General features: G+C 46.6%; 1 protein-coding gene across 1 annotated transcript in view; it reads right to left on the reverse strand.

Annotated features, from left to right (window-relative positions):
* LOC143982280 (X-linked retinitis pigmentosa GTPase regulator-like) overlaps nucleotides 1-6,434 on the reverse strand; it is a 184,296-nt gene extending 177,862 nt beyond the window's left edge. The window contains exon 1 of the mRNA XM_077480863.1: nucleotides 6,261-6,434. Coding sequence (XP_077336989.1) covers nucleotides 6,261-6,294 — 34 coding nt within the window. The 5' untranslated portion in view covers nucleotides 6,295-6,434. The remainder of the gene's footprint in view (nucleotides 1-6,260) is intronic.
* Nucleotides 6,435-14,327: the final 7,893 nt, after the last annotated feature.

Genomic DNA, 14,327 nt, shown 5'->3' on the forward strand with positions numbered 1-14,327 from the left:
CTGTGCATGTGTACCAGCAGGAAAGTAAGGTGGGATGCATGCTGAACAGAATCCATAATGGCATCAACCGCAAAACATGAGGCCTTAGGAAGGTCTGCATAAACCTTGACCTCCTCGTGGAAAGGAGGTTAAGCACCTGCTTCATCTGTTCCTTGAGGAACTGGCACATGCCAATTGCTGCTACCGCAGGTTGGACCACAGCGCCAGCCACAGAGAAAGAGGCTCTAAACAAAATGTACAGCTTATCGGTTGGATCTTTGAACCCGAAACAGGTCAGGCTTTTATTCACACAGGAAATAGCCACATCAATTGCTGGCACCCCCCCCCCCCCCCCCCCATTTCTTGGTGAACGTTTCCTCTACTGGATAAAGCATGGAAAACCTCTTAGGAGAAAATAGTTTATCTGGGTGAACCCAGTCCTCATTCAATTTCTCCAACAATGGATGAATTGGGAAGGTATACGCAGCCTGTAGGGATTTCTAGGATCCCCTTCCTTCCTCAAGTGTCCCTCATTCTGAAGTTCAAAAGTTGGGAGGTATGCTATAAGTGGTGGTGCAATACATGGTTCTTGCATCTGAATCTAGCACATACGCTGCAGACATACTGTGCATTAAAACATTAATGTCCAGGCAACCCTCTATCTCCTATTTACCTAATAAAATGACAACTTTCTCTCCTGTGTCAACACTGTTCTGTGGATCCAGCCCCCCTCTGCTCCAATACTCAGCATCCTATAGCTGTAAACCCTCTTGCACACGGTATACTTGTTTGAACATCTGCAATTTTGAATGTAATTTTAGGCGTTTATGTTCGTATTCTAGTTACCAGATTGTAGTTGCATACACTATTCAGCCCAGACGCACGTACGCACATTTCATGGTTTGATAGTATGGTTGAGGACACAATCAATTTAAACAGTTTTTTGAAACCGCAAATCAATGGGTTTAGTTCCGCTTTATGATTTACAGCTGGGGTTCTGGGCTTCAGCAAATGGCAGCCTCCAGCAAGAAGAAACAGGAGCAATAATGGAAGCAATTTACAGCACCTACTACTATTGGTAGCATAAATTTTAATGTGGAGAGTAAGTTCTTTGCTAAAGAACATTATTTTTATCAAAGTTTTTCTGGGTAAAGTTCTGCTTTAAGGGGCCAATCTAGGTCCCCACTCCTTAGACTCCATTCACACTTGGGCATTCCAGGTCAGGACACGTTTGCGATGCCATTACTTCTAATGGCTGGTGCGATCTTGCAGTGATTGTCGCTCAATAAATTGCACTTCAATTGCGGGACATTCCCAATGCACGAAGCTTGTCGCTCAAAAAGGAGCAAGATTTTCTTTTGGGCATCAGCGTAGGGCGTTACGATTGCAGTAAGACGACCAAGACAAAACTGCATCACGATTGGGGTGCCATTGGAAGTAATAGCATCGCGAATGCATCCCACGTTTTGCCGCGATTCCGGAACGCCCAGGTGTAAATAGAGACTGTGACAGACATCTTCCCTAAGCAATATGAAGGCTTAGGTGATGACAGAGCAAGGCCAAGTCTTGATTTTCACATGGAAACAAGAGCAGTAACAATTACACAGGTTCCTTGAAAAAATATTATATCTATCTATATATATCAATATCTCAAGCAGGAGTGTCCTTGCATTTCTTAATATTATTGCTTATGAGAAAGTACCAGACAGCATCAGAAACAGCATGGTGAGAGTACACCAGAAAAAAAAAAAAAAAAAAAAAGACATTTCTTGCACCTGCATCTTTGCATAACCCTCTGTACTCAGTTAAGCATATATATGTATTCATGCAAATGTTAGCGGACTGAATTATGAATACTCCAGACACACTGGAGCAGTTCAAAATTTATAGCTTTCTCTAAGATGCAATAAATAACATTGTAATGCGTGCTTTAGATTTGAAACAAAAACAGCTTTCATTATGCCTGAAGAGTTCTAAACTATTGTTAGTCACATTTGGTCAAGGGATTATATCTGCAAAAATGATAACAGACTCCAAGGTTTTAAAAAAATTCTTTCATTGAACTAATGTTATTTTGGAGGGGAAAAAAACTCAGCAAAGCACCCTGTCCTTTGCTTATTTTGAGGTGTCCATTACAGGCCCATCTTCAAGCACAAGGGATAAGCATGAAGGACACATGTTCTCGTTACAGATAACCCCATAAGCACTGGAGACATGCATACATGACACATATTCTTGTTATAGGTCACCCTAGAAGCACAGGGGACAAGCATAGAGAAAACATGTTCTTGTTACAGGTCATCACATAAACACAGGAGACAAGCATAGACAAACATTCTCCATAAGAACAGGGGACTGGCATGGAGTATACATGTTCTTGTTACAGGTCACCCTACAAGCACAGGGGAAAGGCATAGAGGACACGTTCTTGTTGTACATCACCCTACAAGCACAGGGGACAGGCATAGAGGACACATTCTTGTACGTCACCCTACAAGCACAGAGAATACATGTTCTTTTTACAGGTAACCCCAATAAGCGCTGGGCACAAGCATAAAAGCACACTTTCTCATTGCAGGTCATTGTATTAGCAAAGAGGACACATAGTTTTGTTAAAGGCACAAGCACAGGGGACATACACAGTACACAATTTTCATGACATCACTCTACGATCACAGGGGATATTACAGATGATCATCTGTATACGCGTGTGCTCAGGTCCGTTTTTTTAATGGAACAAGGCTAAATCCAGGTCTGTTGAAATGGACAAAAATGGATGTTAATCAAACAACGGTCCGTTTTTGCATTGTTTAATAAGAGCCAGCACCAGCCAGCATCCTAAAAACTAGGGACTCATTCCTGCTGTCAGGAATTAGTCATTGGTTAAGTTGCTGACACCCACTTGAGGTCTGGTGTGGATTGGGGGAGAACTTCAGGCCAAAAAAATAAAAAATAAAAAAATGGCTTCTCCCAAAATCCATATCAGACCCTTATCTGAGGATACAGCCTGGCAGACCAGGGGGCGCTGGCTAAAACCCCTCACAGGTGGCCCTGACCAAGGCCCCGACGGATGCCCCGCACAGAGAGCACCACTGAAGCCCCTCACAGGGGCACAGGCCGAGGCCCCTCACAGGTAGCGCCAGGGGCACCCACGAAGGGCCCACCTAAAGGACCCCCAAAAGGGGATTGCCCTCAGAGCCCCCACAGTACCGCCCCTCTAGTAGGACTTATGAGGACTAGTAGGCCGTAAAAGCCAAGGACTAGTAAGCCGCTCCCTAAATTTTGGGCCGCGAGTGCGCCACCCGCGGGGAGACCAGTCCACTCCGAGCCGTGGAACGGAGGGTGGACGCTCAAACACGGAAAGCGGCAGTCTCCGCCACCCACCCAGTACCCAGTCGGTAGACTGGTAGGCTGCAAACCCGCGGCCTAAATTAGGGGAGGGCTGCCGCAAGTTGGCCCCCGATCACGTAGGTGATTGGATCTCGTAAACACCTTTCTTCTCTGTAAATAGGTAAGGAGACACCTTCTTACATCTAGACAATGAAATTTATTTTCTTTCTCGTTTTTTTGGTTTATCACAAAAAGACCAAAATGTTATATCTTGCGTCCTATGAAATAAGTACAGCAATCTGGCTGTATAAATAAGAAAGGTTCCTTCATGGACAGCCCTTGCAGGTCCCCAACCCTCCTGGCTGTGGTAATTGCTGTGGTAATTGCTAACAGAAATTATATTATTAAGGTTAGAAACTTAAAGGGACCCTCCTCTGTAGGTTCAAATGGGTGTTTAGAACAGTTAACACCTGTTTTTCTTTTCCCCAGGAACAGAAAGTTTTCAAAAATTGTTGAGTAAATCTTTTTAGTCACTGGTTTTCTGCTCAGAAAGAGAATACTTATCACTCTCTTTACGTTTTAGGATCTGGCGCTCACTAACCAGGCCGTCAGCTGGAAAAATTCTGGCCTTGGGAATAGTACTGGCCATTGTCTGCAAAGATCCGGTCTGTTCGCAAGCTTCCATGGCTCTGCCACTGCCATGGATCTTAAGCCAACCTTGGCCACCAGGGTATCAGGAGGAGTTGGCCTGGGGACTGGCTGAGCTTCTGAAGGAAGGAATCAGTGCTAGGAGTGGGAAGGTGTATGCCAACCTGCACTTCCAGATCTGAGTCAGGGCATCTAAGCCTTCTGACTCCCACTCTTTGGAAATCGAGAAATAGCTCTTTACCTTCCTGTTTTGGCGGTTGGTGAACAGATCTATTTCTGGATTTCCGAAGCGCTGTACCAGGGTTTGAAATACCTTGGGGTTCAGTTCCCATTCCCCCTGCCTTATCGGCTGATGGCTAAGGAATTTTGCCTCGTTGTTGCTTGTCCCCTTTATGTGGACAGAACTTTTCCCTCGGCCCAGTCCAGGACCTCTTTGGATAATTCTAGGAGTCTGGACCTGGTGCCTCCCTGGTGACTCAAGTAGGCTACAACAGTGGCGTTGTCAGAGCCTACTTGAACCTCATTGCTCACGATGCTTTCTTGAAAGGCTTTCAGGGCCTCTCCTACTGCTTTGGGCTCCCTGTAGTTGGATGACATCCGACCTAGCGAGCTGTTCCATTGACCTGGCTTTCTCCTTTCCTAGGTGGGCCCCCCAACCTCCAGGAATTGGCATCAGTGGTACCTTCTTCCAGATCCCATTGCACCCATGGACTGCCTCCCTTTAGGTTTTTGCGTACTGTCCACCACTCTAGGGAGGACAGCACCTAAGGGGTGAGCATTATCTTCTGATCCGGGGACTCCCTCTTTTTGTCCCAGGAGAACAGGAAGTGAAGGGCTTGAGTGAAGTTGTGCATAGACTATGTCCGGTATACTTGCCGACATCAGACCCAGGGTTCTTAGCACCTCTCTTCTGGAGCATGACAGGGTTTTTATCAAGTCCCCCACTGATAAAGCTAGTTTTGCCACTGTGTCCTTTGGCAAGAAGGGCTTCTGTAGTCTAGTGCCCATTCCTGTAGCAATGGCGTCACAAATGAGAGCCAGTTTACCACTGGACATGTGATCACTGTGATTGGTCACAGCAATCACAGTGTACCACAGCACAGCGAACCGGCACACTGATTGGTCATCCGCTGGGTCTACCACAGATTGTGCCACTGTGCAGGAGACATGCTTCTAGGAGGACATACCTGTATGTCCTCCCAGAATGACACTTGACCAATCTATATATATATATATATATATATATATATATATATATATATATATATATATATATATACACATATACATATACATATACATACATACACACACACACACACACACACAATTTGGGTACAGTGCTGGATAACGGAGTAATTGTCACTATTACAGCACTGAAAACCAAAACATTGCCTGGAAATTAAGGTGTTTATACAGGTCGTTACTAGTGATTAAGGATGAGCTAAGGCGTGTTTGCATGCCCCATGTGCAGAGCCTGCCAGGAAGTCTGCGCAGCGGTGCGCTAATCACTGGCAGTGAGACATTGTCCCGATGCAAGGCTGCAGAGATGGGGCAATGTCTCACTGCCTGTGATTAGCGCAGAGCTCTGCACGTGGAGCATGCAAACACGCCTGAGCTCATCTCTAGTTACTAGTGATGAGCTCAGGCATGTTCGGATGAAGAGTGAAAGATTCAAATCCATGTGTGCGAGCCCACCTGTAAGGACCAATCATATGCTGCGCGTCGGAAACATTATCCAATTACATTTTTTATATTAGTTGAAGGTTAATTTTATAACTCTCAAGATTCCTACGTGATACAGTCATTCCGAAATGATATTTGAGTTCAGCATTTTCTCAGGAAGCAAACATTGGTTGTCCGGTGTTGATTCATGTTTAATATTTTTTGCCCCCACCCATACCGGTGACAGCCTCCTGGTGGGCTCCCACACGTGGATTCAGATCCTAGTCCGGACATATCTGCGCTCATCCCTGGCTGGAAAATCACATCACTTACTGTAACACAGAAGTGCTGCAGACAATGGCAGTGACTATCTCTTTGACTATCCCATTCTCCTGGGTGACAGAACATGTCAGTGACTATAACACAATACAAAGCCTCCAGGCACCCACAGACCATGTCACTGCCTCCCATACAGAGAGCCATGGATCGTGTCAGTGCTTCTCATAGACCACTAGCAGGCAGGTGTATATCATGTCACATAGCACTATCTGATCAGACTGGTGACTGGCATACAGTACGATGCAGATACTGCCAGTGAGTGTCCCATGACATGAATGCATGGTGCTGCCTGAACTTACCGGGCACTACATTCTCCTCTTCCTCGGCGGCCATGCCCGGGATCCCGGTGGCTGGAGCTCAGCTGCTCCCCTCTCCAGTCCTCTCATTCAGCCATTACCCGTCCACCACAACCGTATTCTCAGCCACGAATTCGAGAGCGGAAGTAAACAAACTGCAAGTCTATAGCAACGGGGGCGGGAGCCGTCATCCTGTCCTGCGGTCCCACACTGCCACTGTGTGGCTGGAGGACGGAACTTCGTTCAATAGACCAAACATTGATATTGCTAAACCTTATTGGAAGGGACAGAGCTCAAGGGGGGAACCTCTTACTTGCAACAGAAAGTCATGGGTCTCTTTTTTTTTAACCACTTAGGGCCTCTTTTGGGATTTGTTAAAAACATTATTTATTTATTTTTTGCTAGAAAATTACTTAGAACCCCAAACATTATACATTTTTTTTTAAAACCCCTAGAGACTAAAATGGCGGTCGTTGCAATACTTTCTGTCACACCATATTTGCGCAGCAATCTTACAAGCGCACTTTTATGGAAGAAATACACTTTTTATGAATAAAAAAATAAGAAAACAGTAAAGGTAGCCCAATTTATATGTATATATATATATATATATATATATATATATATATATATATATATATATATATTGTGAAAGATAATGTTACGCTAAGTAACATGAATGAATTAGAGAGCCTGTAGATGTTTTTCCCATCAGATGGAGGGTCCCGACCCACAGAACTTCCCTGTCTGGCGGCATACACCGAGATCAAGGATTGGCTCAGGTCCACAGTGGAACGCAGGCGTCGAGCGTGGTGACGTCACTGCCAATAGTGAGGACGTTTCAGAGCATGCGCACTGCGTGTAGACAAACAGGCACGTTCTTTTCTGGAGAAATGCTGGAAATTCTCAAAACTATATGTAAGTGGATGTATGCCAGGGCTCAAGTCCTGCGGGAACGCATGGGAACTGAGTTCCTGTACTTTTTCCACAACAGGGACTCAGTTCCCATTGGCAGCTGTGTCCTGCAAGACTTTGAGCTGTGTGGCAGGTGCTACACCAGCAGCTGACGACACAGCTCGCAATAGTAAGTGCCGCACACCTGACAATTCAGGCATGGCCAGTAGGGGGCCCCATCACAGCTTCTGCTTCGATCTACCTGTCAATCACAGCTAGCTGACAGGTAGATCAGGTCTAGGTCTAGCTGACTGGTAGATCAGCTAATCTGCTCACAGGACATGCAGGGAGAGAGGTGAGCTGAGGGAAGAACATCAGTTTGGGGTGGTAAGCTGAGCACAATACCTGGCAAAGTTTAATGCCAGAAGGGAAGTTTATGTAGAAATATGTGAAGGGTTGGAATAGCAGCGAGTGTGTGTTGGAGCCCTGCAGAGTTTGCAGCCCCCCAAGCTAACATACATCTCCTAAGCAGGAACATATCACTATCTCCCAAGCATTCTGTCCAGATAATGTGCAGTTATTTTATGACCTTTCTGTTTAACTCTGTGTTATCCAAACTCTGTTCAATGAAAAGTGTAAACTCACCACATAAACACTCTATATACAAAATAAAATTCCCCAATAAAGATCAGAACATGATGTTCACATTTGCATGGAAGCACAATTGAATGAATGCTGATTATTCAGAGAATTACCATATTTATGTTTATTGAGGATTGCTTCTTTTTAATGTACGAACAGTTAAGCTTCATACACACAATACGAAAATTGGATGAAAAATACCACTTTTGAAGTGTTCGTGCATATGAGCGTATAATTTGTTTTTTGGTGGGGGAGTGGATCTTGGGTGGGAGTTCCCACACTTTTTTCCCCAGGACTTGACCCATGATGTATGCACCTGTGTGTTTCAAATAAATGCAACTGTCTTTAATCTGGTGGCGCCTTTCCTGTCTCTCTTTTTGCATGTAACTTGGAGTCTGCTTCCAACTCCCATCTGCAGGCTTGCCCTGGAATATGGACTTGTTGCTAAGAAAACACAAAAAGGTTTTTCTCCTACTTGCTTTTTAATCATTATTATTTCATCTCCAAATTAGAACTGCATTTCTCTGAATGGATAATAAGATCTTAACACTATTAATCGAGTAACAGCGCCACTTTCCCATTTGCAATTTCGGATATTCTTAGGGCTGCAAAAAATGTTAGTGTAAAAACTGCCTTAACCAGTTGCCGACCGCCGCACGCCAATATACGTCGGCAGAATGGCACAGGCAGGCATATGGGCATACCTGTACGTCCCTGCCTCCCAGCGAGCGGGGAGCCTGATCATGCCCCCCCCCCCCCCCCGGTGCCTGCGGTGGTTAGAATATCTTCAGAAGCGATCCATGCTGAGGGGGAAGCCACTGATTCACGGCCACTCCCTAGCGATTGCTCCTGGCTAATGAGAAGCTTCCTCTGCTTCTGTAATGTAACCAGAAACAGAGGAAGTGATGTCATCGCTCCTTGTGAAGCCTTTTCGTTATGGCTTCCAAGGAAAGAAGACATCCAAGTAAGACTGCACCAAACCAACACTACACTAACAGTAGAACACGCGGGCACACTAATCACCTCTCAATCACTTGCACCCCCTGTTACAGTGACACCAATAGCATTTTTTTTTTACTGATTACTGCATTAGTGTCATTTGTGATTGTTATAAGTGGTAGCGCAGGTAGTGGTAGAACCCTTTAGGTCTATGGTACCCCCTAAGCCCCCCCTAATAAAGGTTTAACCTCTTGATCACCCCCATCGCCAGTGTCACTAATCAATCTTTTTCTGATCGCCGTATTATGCCTCGTACACACGATCAAACAATCCGGTGGAAAAGTCCGGCAGGCTCAAGTCCGTGTGTGGGCTCCGGCTGACTTTTTTTACCCAAAAGTCTGGCGGACTAAGAAAGTATTTTTGCACTCCAATATGTCCACCGGACTCGCATTTCGGCAGACAATCCGGCCGTGTGTGTGCCAGTCCGCCGTACTTTTGAAATGAACGGACTTTTCCCGCCCGGAGGAAAGTCCGCTCATTTTGAGCGCATCTCCAGGTAGCCGGGGCCAGCGAAGGAGGCGTCGCTGGCCCTGTCACCTGGTATGGACTTAAAGGGGAATCCCTACACCGAAAAATCGGCATGGGGGTCCCCCCTAGGTCCATATCAGACCCTTATCCGAGCACGCTACCCGGCCAGCCAGGAAAGGGGGTGGGGATGAGCGAGCGCCCCCCCCCCCCTCCTGAGCCGTACCAGGCCATGTGCCGTCAACATGGGGGGGTGCCTGGTACATGGTTGATGAGGACAAGGGCCTCTTCCCAACAACCCTGGCCTGGTATGGCTCAGGAGGGGGGGCGCTCGCTAGTCCCCACCCCCTCTCCTGGCCGGCCGGGTAGCGTGCTCGGATAAGGGTCTGATATGGACCTGGGGGGGACCCCCACGCCGATTTTTCGGCGTAGGGATTCCCCTCTAAGTCCATACCAGGTGACGGGGCCAGCGACGCCTCCTTCGCTGGCCCCGGCTACCTGGAGATGCGCTCAAAATGAGCGGACTTTCCTCCACATGTGTGGGCAAGTCCGTTCATTTCAAAAGTACGGCGGATAGTCCGGCGGACTTAGTACGCCGTATTAGTCCGCTGAAAAAGTGCCGTGTGTGGGCAAGTAGCTTGTTCGGAAAGTCCGGCAGACAGTCCGGCGGATAGTCCGCCAGACTAAGTCCGCCAGATAGTCTGCTACGTGTGTACGCGGCACTAGTGTCACAGGTGGCACTAGTTAGCCAGGTAAGTATTTAGGTTCAGCGTCAGCTTTTTATAGCGTCAGGTACCCCCATATACTACCTAGTAAAGGTTTTAACCCCCTGAATGCCCCCTAGTTAACCTTTTTAACAGTGATCAGGGCACCCTCCATTTATTACCTAATAAAGGTTTAACCCTCTGATCGCCCAGGGGGTGATATAAGTTAGGTTTTAGGGTCAGATAGGGTCTGCGTCACCCCAGGCAGCTTCAGGTTAGTGCCAGTACCGCTAACATCCACGCACACGGCATACACCTCCCTTAGTGGTATAGTGTCTGAAGGGATCGATATCTGAACTGATCAGATCTATACTAGTGTCCCCGGCAGTTTAAGGTTCCCAAAAATGCAGTGTTTTATCGGGATCAGCCCAGATACCTGCTATCACCTGCGTTTTGTCCTTCTGCCCAGCCCAGCCCTACCCACCCAAGTGCAGTATCGATCGATTACTGTCACTTACAAAACACTAAACACATAACTGCAGCATTCGCAGAGTCAGGCCTGATCCCTGCGATTGCTAACAGTTTTTTTGGTAGTGTTTTGAAACAGTCCCTAACAGTCAGGAGCTTTTTTTTACCTGTGATGCCGCGTACACACGTAGCAGACTATCCTGCGGACTTAGTCTGGCGGACTTTTCGCCGGACTGTCTGCTGGACTTTCCGAACGAGCTACCTGCCCACACATGGCACTTTTGTGGCGGACTTATACGGCGTACTATGTCCGCTGGACTATCCGCTGTACTTTTGAAATGAATGGACTCGCCCACACACGCGGAGGAAAGTCCATTCATTTTGAGCGCGTCTCCAGGTAGCCAGGACTAGCGAAGGAGGCGTCGCTGGCCCGTCACCTGGTATGGACTTAAAGGGGAATCCCCCCCAGGTCCATATCAGACCCTTATCCGAGCACGCTACCTGGCCGGCCAGGAAAGGGGGTGGGGACGAGCGAGCGCCCCCCCCCCCGAGCCGTACCAGGCCGCGTGCCCTTAACATGGGGGGGTGCCTTGAGGAAGGGGGAGGCCGCGCTGCCCCCCCCACCCCAAAGCACCTTGTCCCCATGTTGATGAGGACAAGGGCCTCTTCCCGACAACCCTGGCCGTTGGTTGTCGGGGTCTGCGGGCGGGGGGCTTATCAGAATCTGGGGGCCCCCGGATCCCGGCCCCCCACCCTATGTGAATGAGTATGGGGTACAATGTACCCCTACCCATTCACCTGAAGAAGTCACATGATTGACGCAACGCGTAGGGAGTGGCCGTACGTCGTACCGAAAGTGAAGTAGGACTGGCGGAAAACGCCAAAACACCATTTTACTTTATGTGCTGTTTTTTTGTTTAAATGTGAGAGTCCGATTTTTACACTTCTTTTAATTAAACTTCACTATTTTGAGAAATTACTACACTATCAGAGCCTTCCCCCTCTCTCCATGTTTATTATTTTTTGAGCTGCCCACCCCTGTGGATACCTTCCTCGTAACAATAGTACAGTCTACATGTATTATATGGCCCTCGTGCGGAGATCACTGCTTCCTAGTTGGCTGTAGCTGAGGACCCCCTGGTGGCTGGGAACGAAAGTGGAGGTGGTCTGCTTGGTTTGATGTGCCTATTTTTCTACACTTGGAGGTGAGAGTTCTGAGAGCCTTTAAGCCCCTGGATTTTATAGTACTGCTTTTACCTGCGTTTTCACTACTGGTGCCAGTGAATTAGACGTTGATATCCACCATATGGACTTCTGTATTTTGCCTGCTTTCTATATATTTTAAGTTTTGGGTTTACATTTATTTTTATTTTATTAGCACTTAGCACTTTATATAGGAATTTTGACAGATTTGCGCAGGACTCACTGTTCACTTTTATATATTATGTGGCCTGGTATGGTTCGGGGGGGGGGGGGGGCACTCTGCCAGATTGCATGCTCGGATAAGGGTCTGGCTGTTTTTATCAATGAACTTTTATGTGCATTGCTGGGATGGACAATTCATTATAGCTGTGAGTAGTTTTAAATGACTTTTTTCCTTTAGAAATTTCATTTTGCTGTCAGACTGTTCTAAACACGGGAAATATGCACTACTTTACAGGCATACTATAGACACCTCCCAGGTACAAAATTTAAAGGAATATTATACTTTTATTGTTTCACTTTAAGCATTATTAAAATCACTGCTCCCAAAAAAACTTCAGTTTTTAGAATTTTTTTTTTGCATTGATACAGGTCCCCAAACACTTTTTATGACAATAGCTTGCATATTAACCTTTAAAATTAGCACTTTTGATTTCTCCCATAGACATTTAAAGGGTGTTCCGTGGCTTTCGAATTTGCCGCAAACACACCAAATTGTTCGATATTCAGCAAACAGGCGAACAGCCAATATTCGAGTCGAACTCATGTTCGACCCGAACATAAAGCCCATCCCTATTCCCTGGTGCTTCTTCCGGGTTCGCAGGCTCTAACGATGTGATTGGCCAGAGCCGTCATGACGTCACTCCCACGCATGCGTTATGGAGCCGCCGGTCACGGCACACAGCTCTAAAGAAATGGTACAGATGGGCGTTCCTTCAGAGTGCATGCGCTGATGACGTAATCCACGGCGTATATAGTAAATATCTCCTAAACAGTACAAGTTTGGGAGATATTTACAGTACCTAAAGGTAAGCCTTATTATATGCTTACCTGTAGGTACAATTAAAAAGGAAGACTTTACTTCCTCTTTAACCTCCTCCCTTTCCTAGAGCCCCCCCAGCCCCCTTCCTACCTCAGAGCCCCTCCAGATCTCATTGCTTCCAAGCACCCTTCAGAGTTCACCTCCCAGCTCTCTTCCCCTCCTGTATCCTACTGACATAGAAGGCAAAATAGTCCTCCTGTCAATGACACCACTGATGCAGAGACATTCATTTCTTACAGTGACACCACAGATATAGGGGTATTTTTTCATATACCATAAACTCTGAAGACCTGTTCTGGTCTTGTAGAGACTTAATAATGGGTATATAGTCCCTTCAATATAGAGAGATATACACATACCTTTGCCAACATTAAATGAATGTGACCAGTTACCTGACAACAGTGAAGAGATTCCTATTCCAAAAGCTGCATATTGGCACCACCACCTAAAGCGGTTGAAACCCTAAAAAAAAAAAAAAAAAAAAAAAAGATCCTGTTCCTTTAAAGTAGGATATACAGCATAGTGCTTGTGTGATGTCATTTGTCCCTCTATATGCTTTTAAATACCTGGTTGATCCTACCTGTTCCTGTGTTCCCCTGTGTGTACTGACCACAGTAATCATGGCTGCTGATCCATGATACCATGGTCAGTTTAGGGGCCTCTGTCAGCCCGCAGTCTCTCCCTCTCCCCCTCCCTCCCTGACTGTCATTAATCCCAAATCCTGGAATCCTCTCTGTTACAGAAAGATATACTGTGCAGTGTCTGTGTTTTAAAAATTATGTGTAGCAGGCATGTTGTAATGAAATTTCTCCTTTTGGCCACAAGATGGAGACAGATGCTGACTTGTCCTTCCAGAAAACTGAGACACAAAGCACACTGGGAAAAAAAGGGAATTTTCAGGAAGTGCTGAGGTAAATGAGGAGAGGGAAGCGCAGAGGTGAGAGAAAAGAGAGAGAGAGGGGTATTCCGCACAGCACTACAGAGTGCTGACAGAAGATCTGAAGAAGGCTGTCTGAGCAGAGTGAGGAGAGGGGATAGAGGACAGGAGTGGTGAGGTGTGGTGGAACTCCACCTAAGAGAGAGAGAGCCATACTGTCTACCAACATCTGAGAGAGGGAGAGCCACGCTTTTCCCAAGACTGCTGCCAAGAGACGGAGGAAAAAGGAGCCAGGAACAGTGTCACCTACACGGTCCTCCACTGTTCAGCCCAGGGACCCTGCTCAGCAACTTAGCGCCATTTATCCCAGTGGAGACAACTTACACACCGCTTCAGGGATCACAAAGCCCCTCCAGGTGTCCTGTTTGCCGTTGTCCCATCATCCTGCCAGTTCAGCTACCAGCCATCCTGATCGGCAAACAGGAGGTAATCCAGTGCCTTACAACATTGCCAGGAGCCTGAACCACCATTTGGGACTTCCATTGTGTCATCACCCAGAGAATTGGTGAGCGGGTGTAAACCCAATATCTTTCTTAGCACAGTACACACACTACATGCAGACACCTATTCCCCTTTCTACTGTCAGAGGATGCTTGTTTTAGCCACTCTGTTCTTACAAACCACTAACTAACGGGATTTCATAGAGGATTACTGTCTCACTTTTGATTGATTAAACCTATTTTCTTTACAAAGGTCCCCAACGTTTGCTAGCAGAA

The sequence above is a fragment of the Lithobates pipiens genome, unplaced genomic scaffold (genome assembly GCF_037356315.1).
Source record: "Lithobates pipiens isolate NorthernLeopardFrog02 unplaced genomic scaffold, aLitPip1_a1.2 Scaffold_16, whole genome shotgun sequence".
NCBI lineage: Eukaryota > Metazoa > Chordata > Amphibia > Anura > Ranidae > Lithobates > Lithobates pipiens.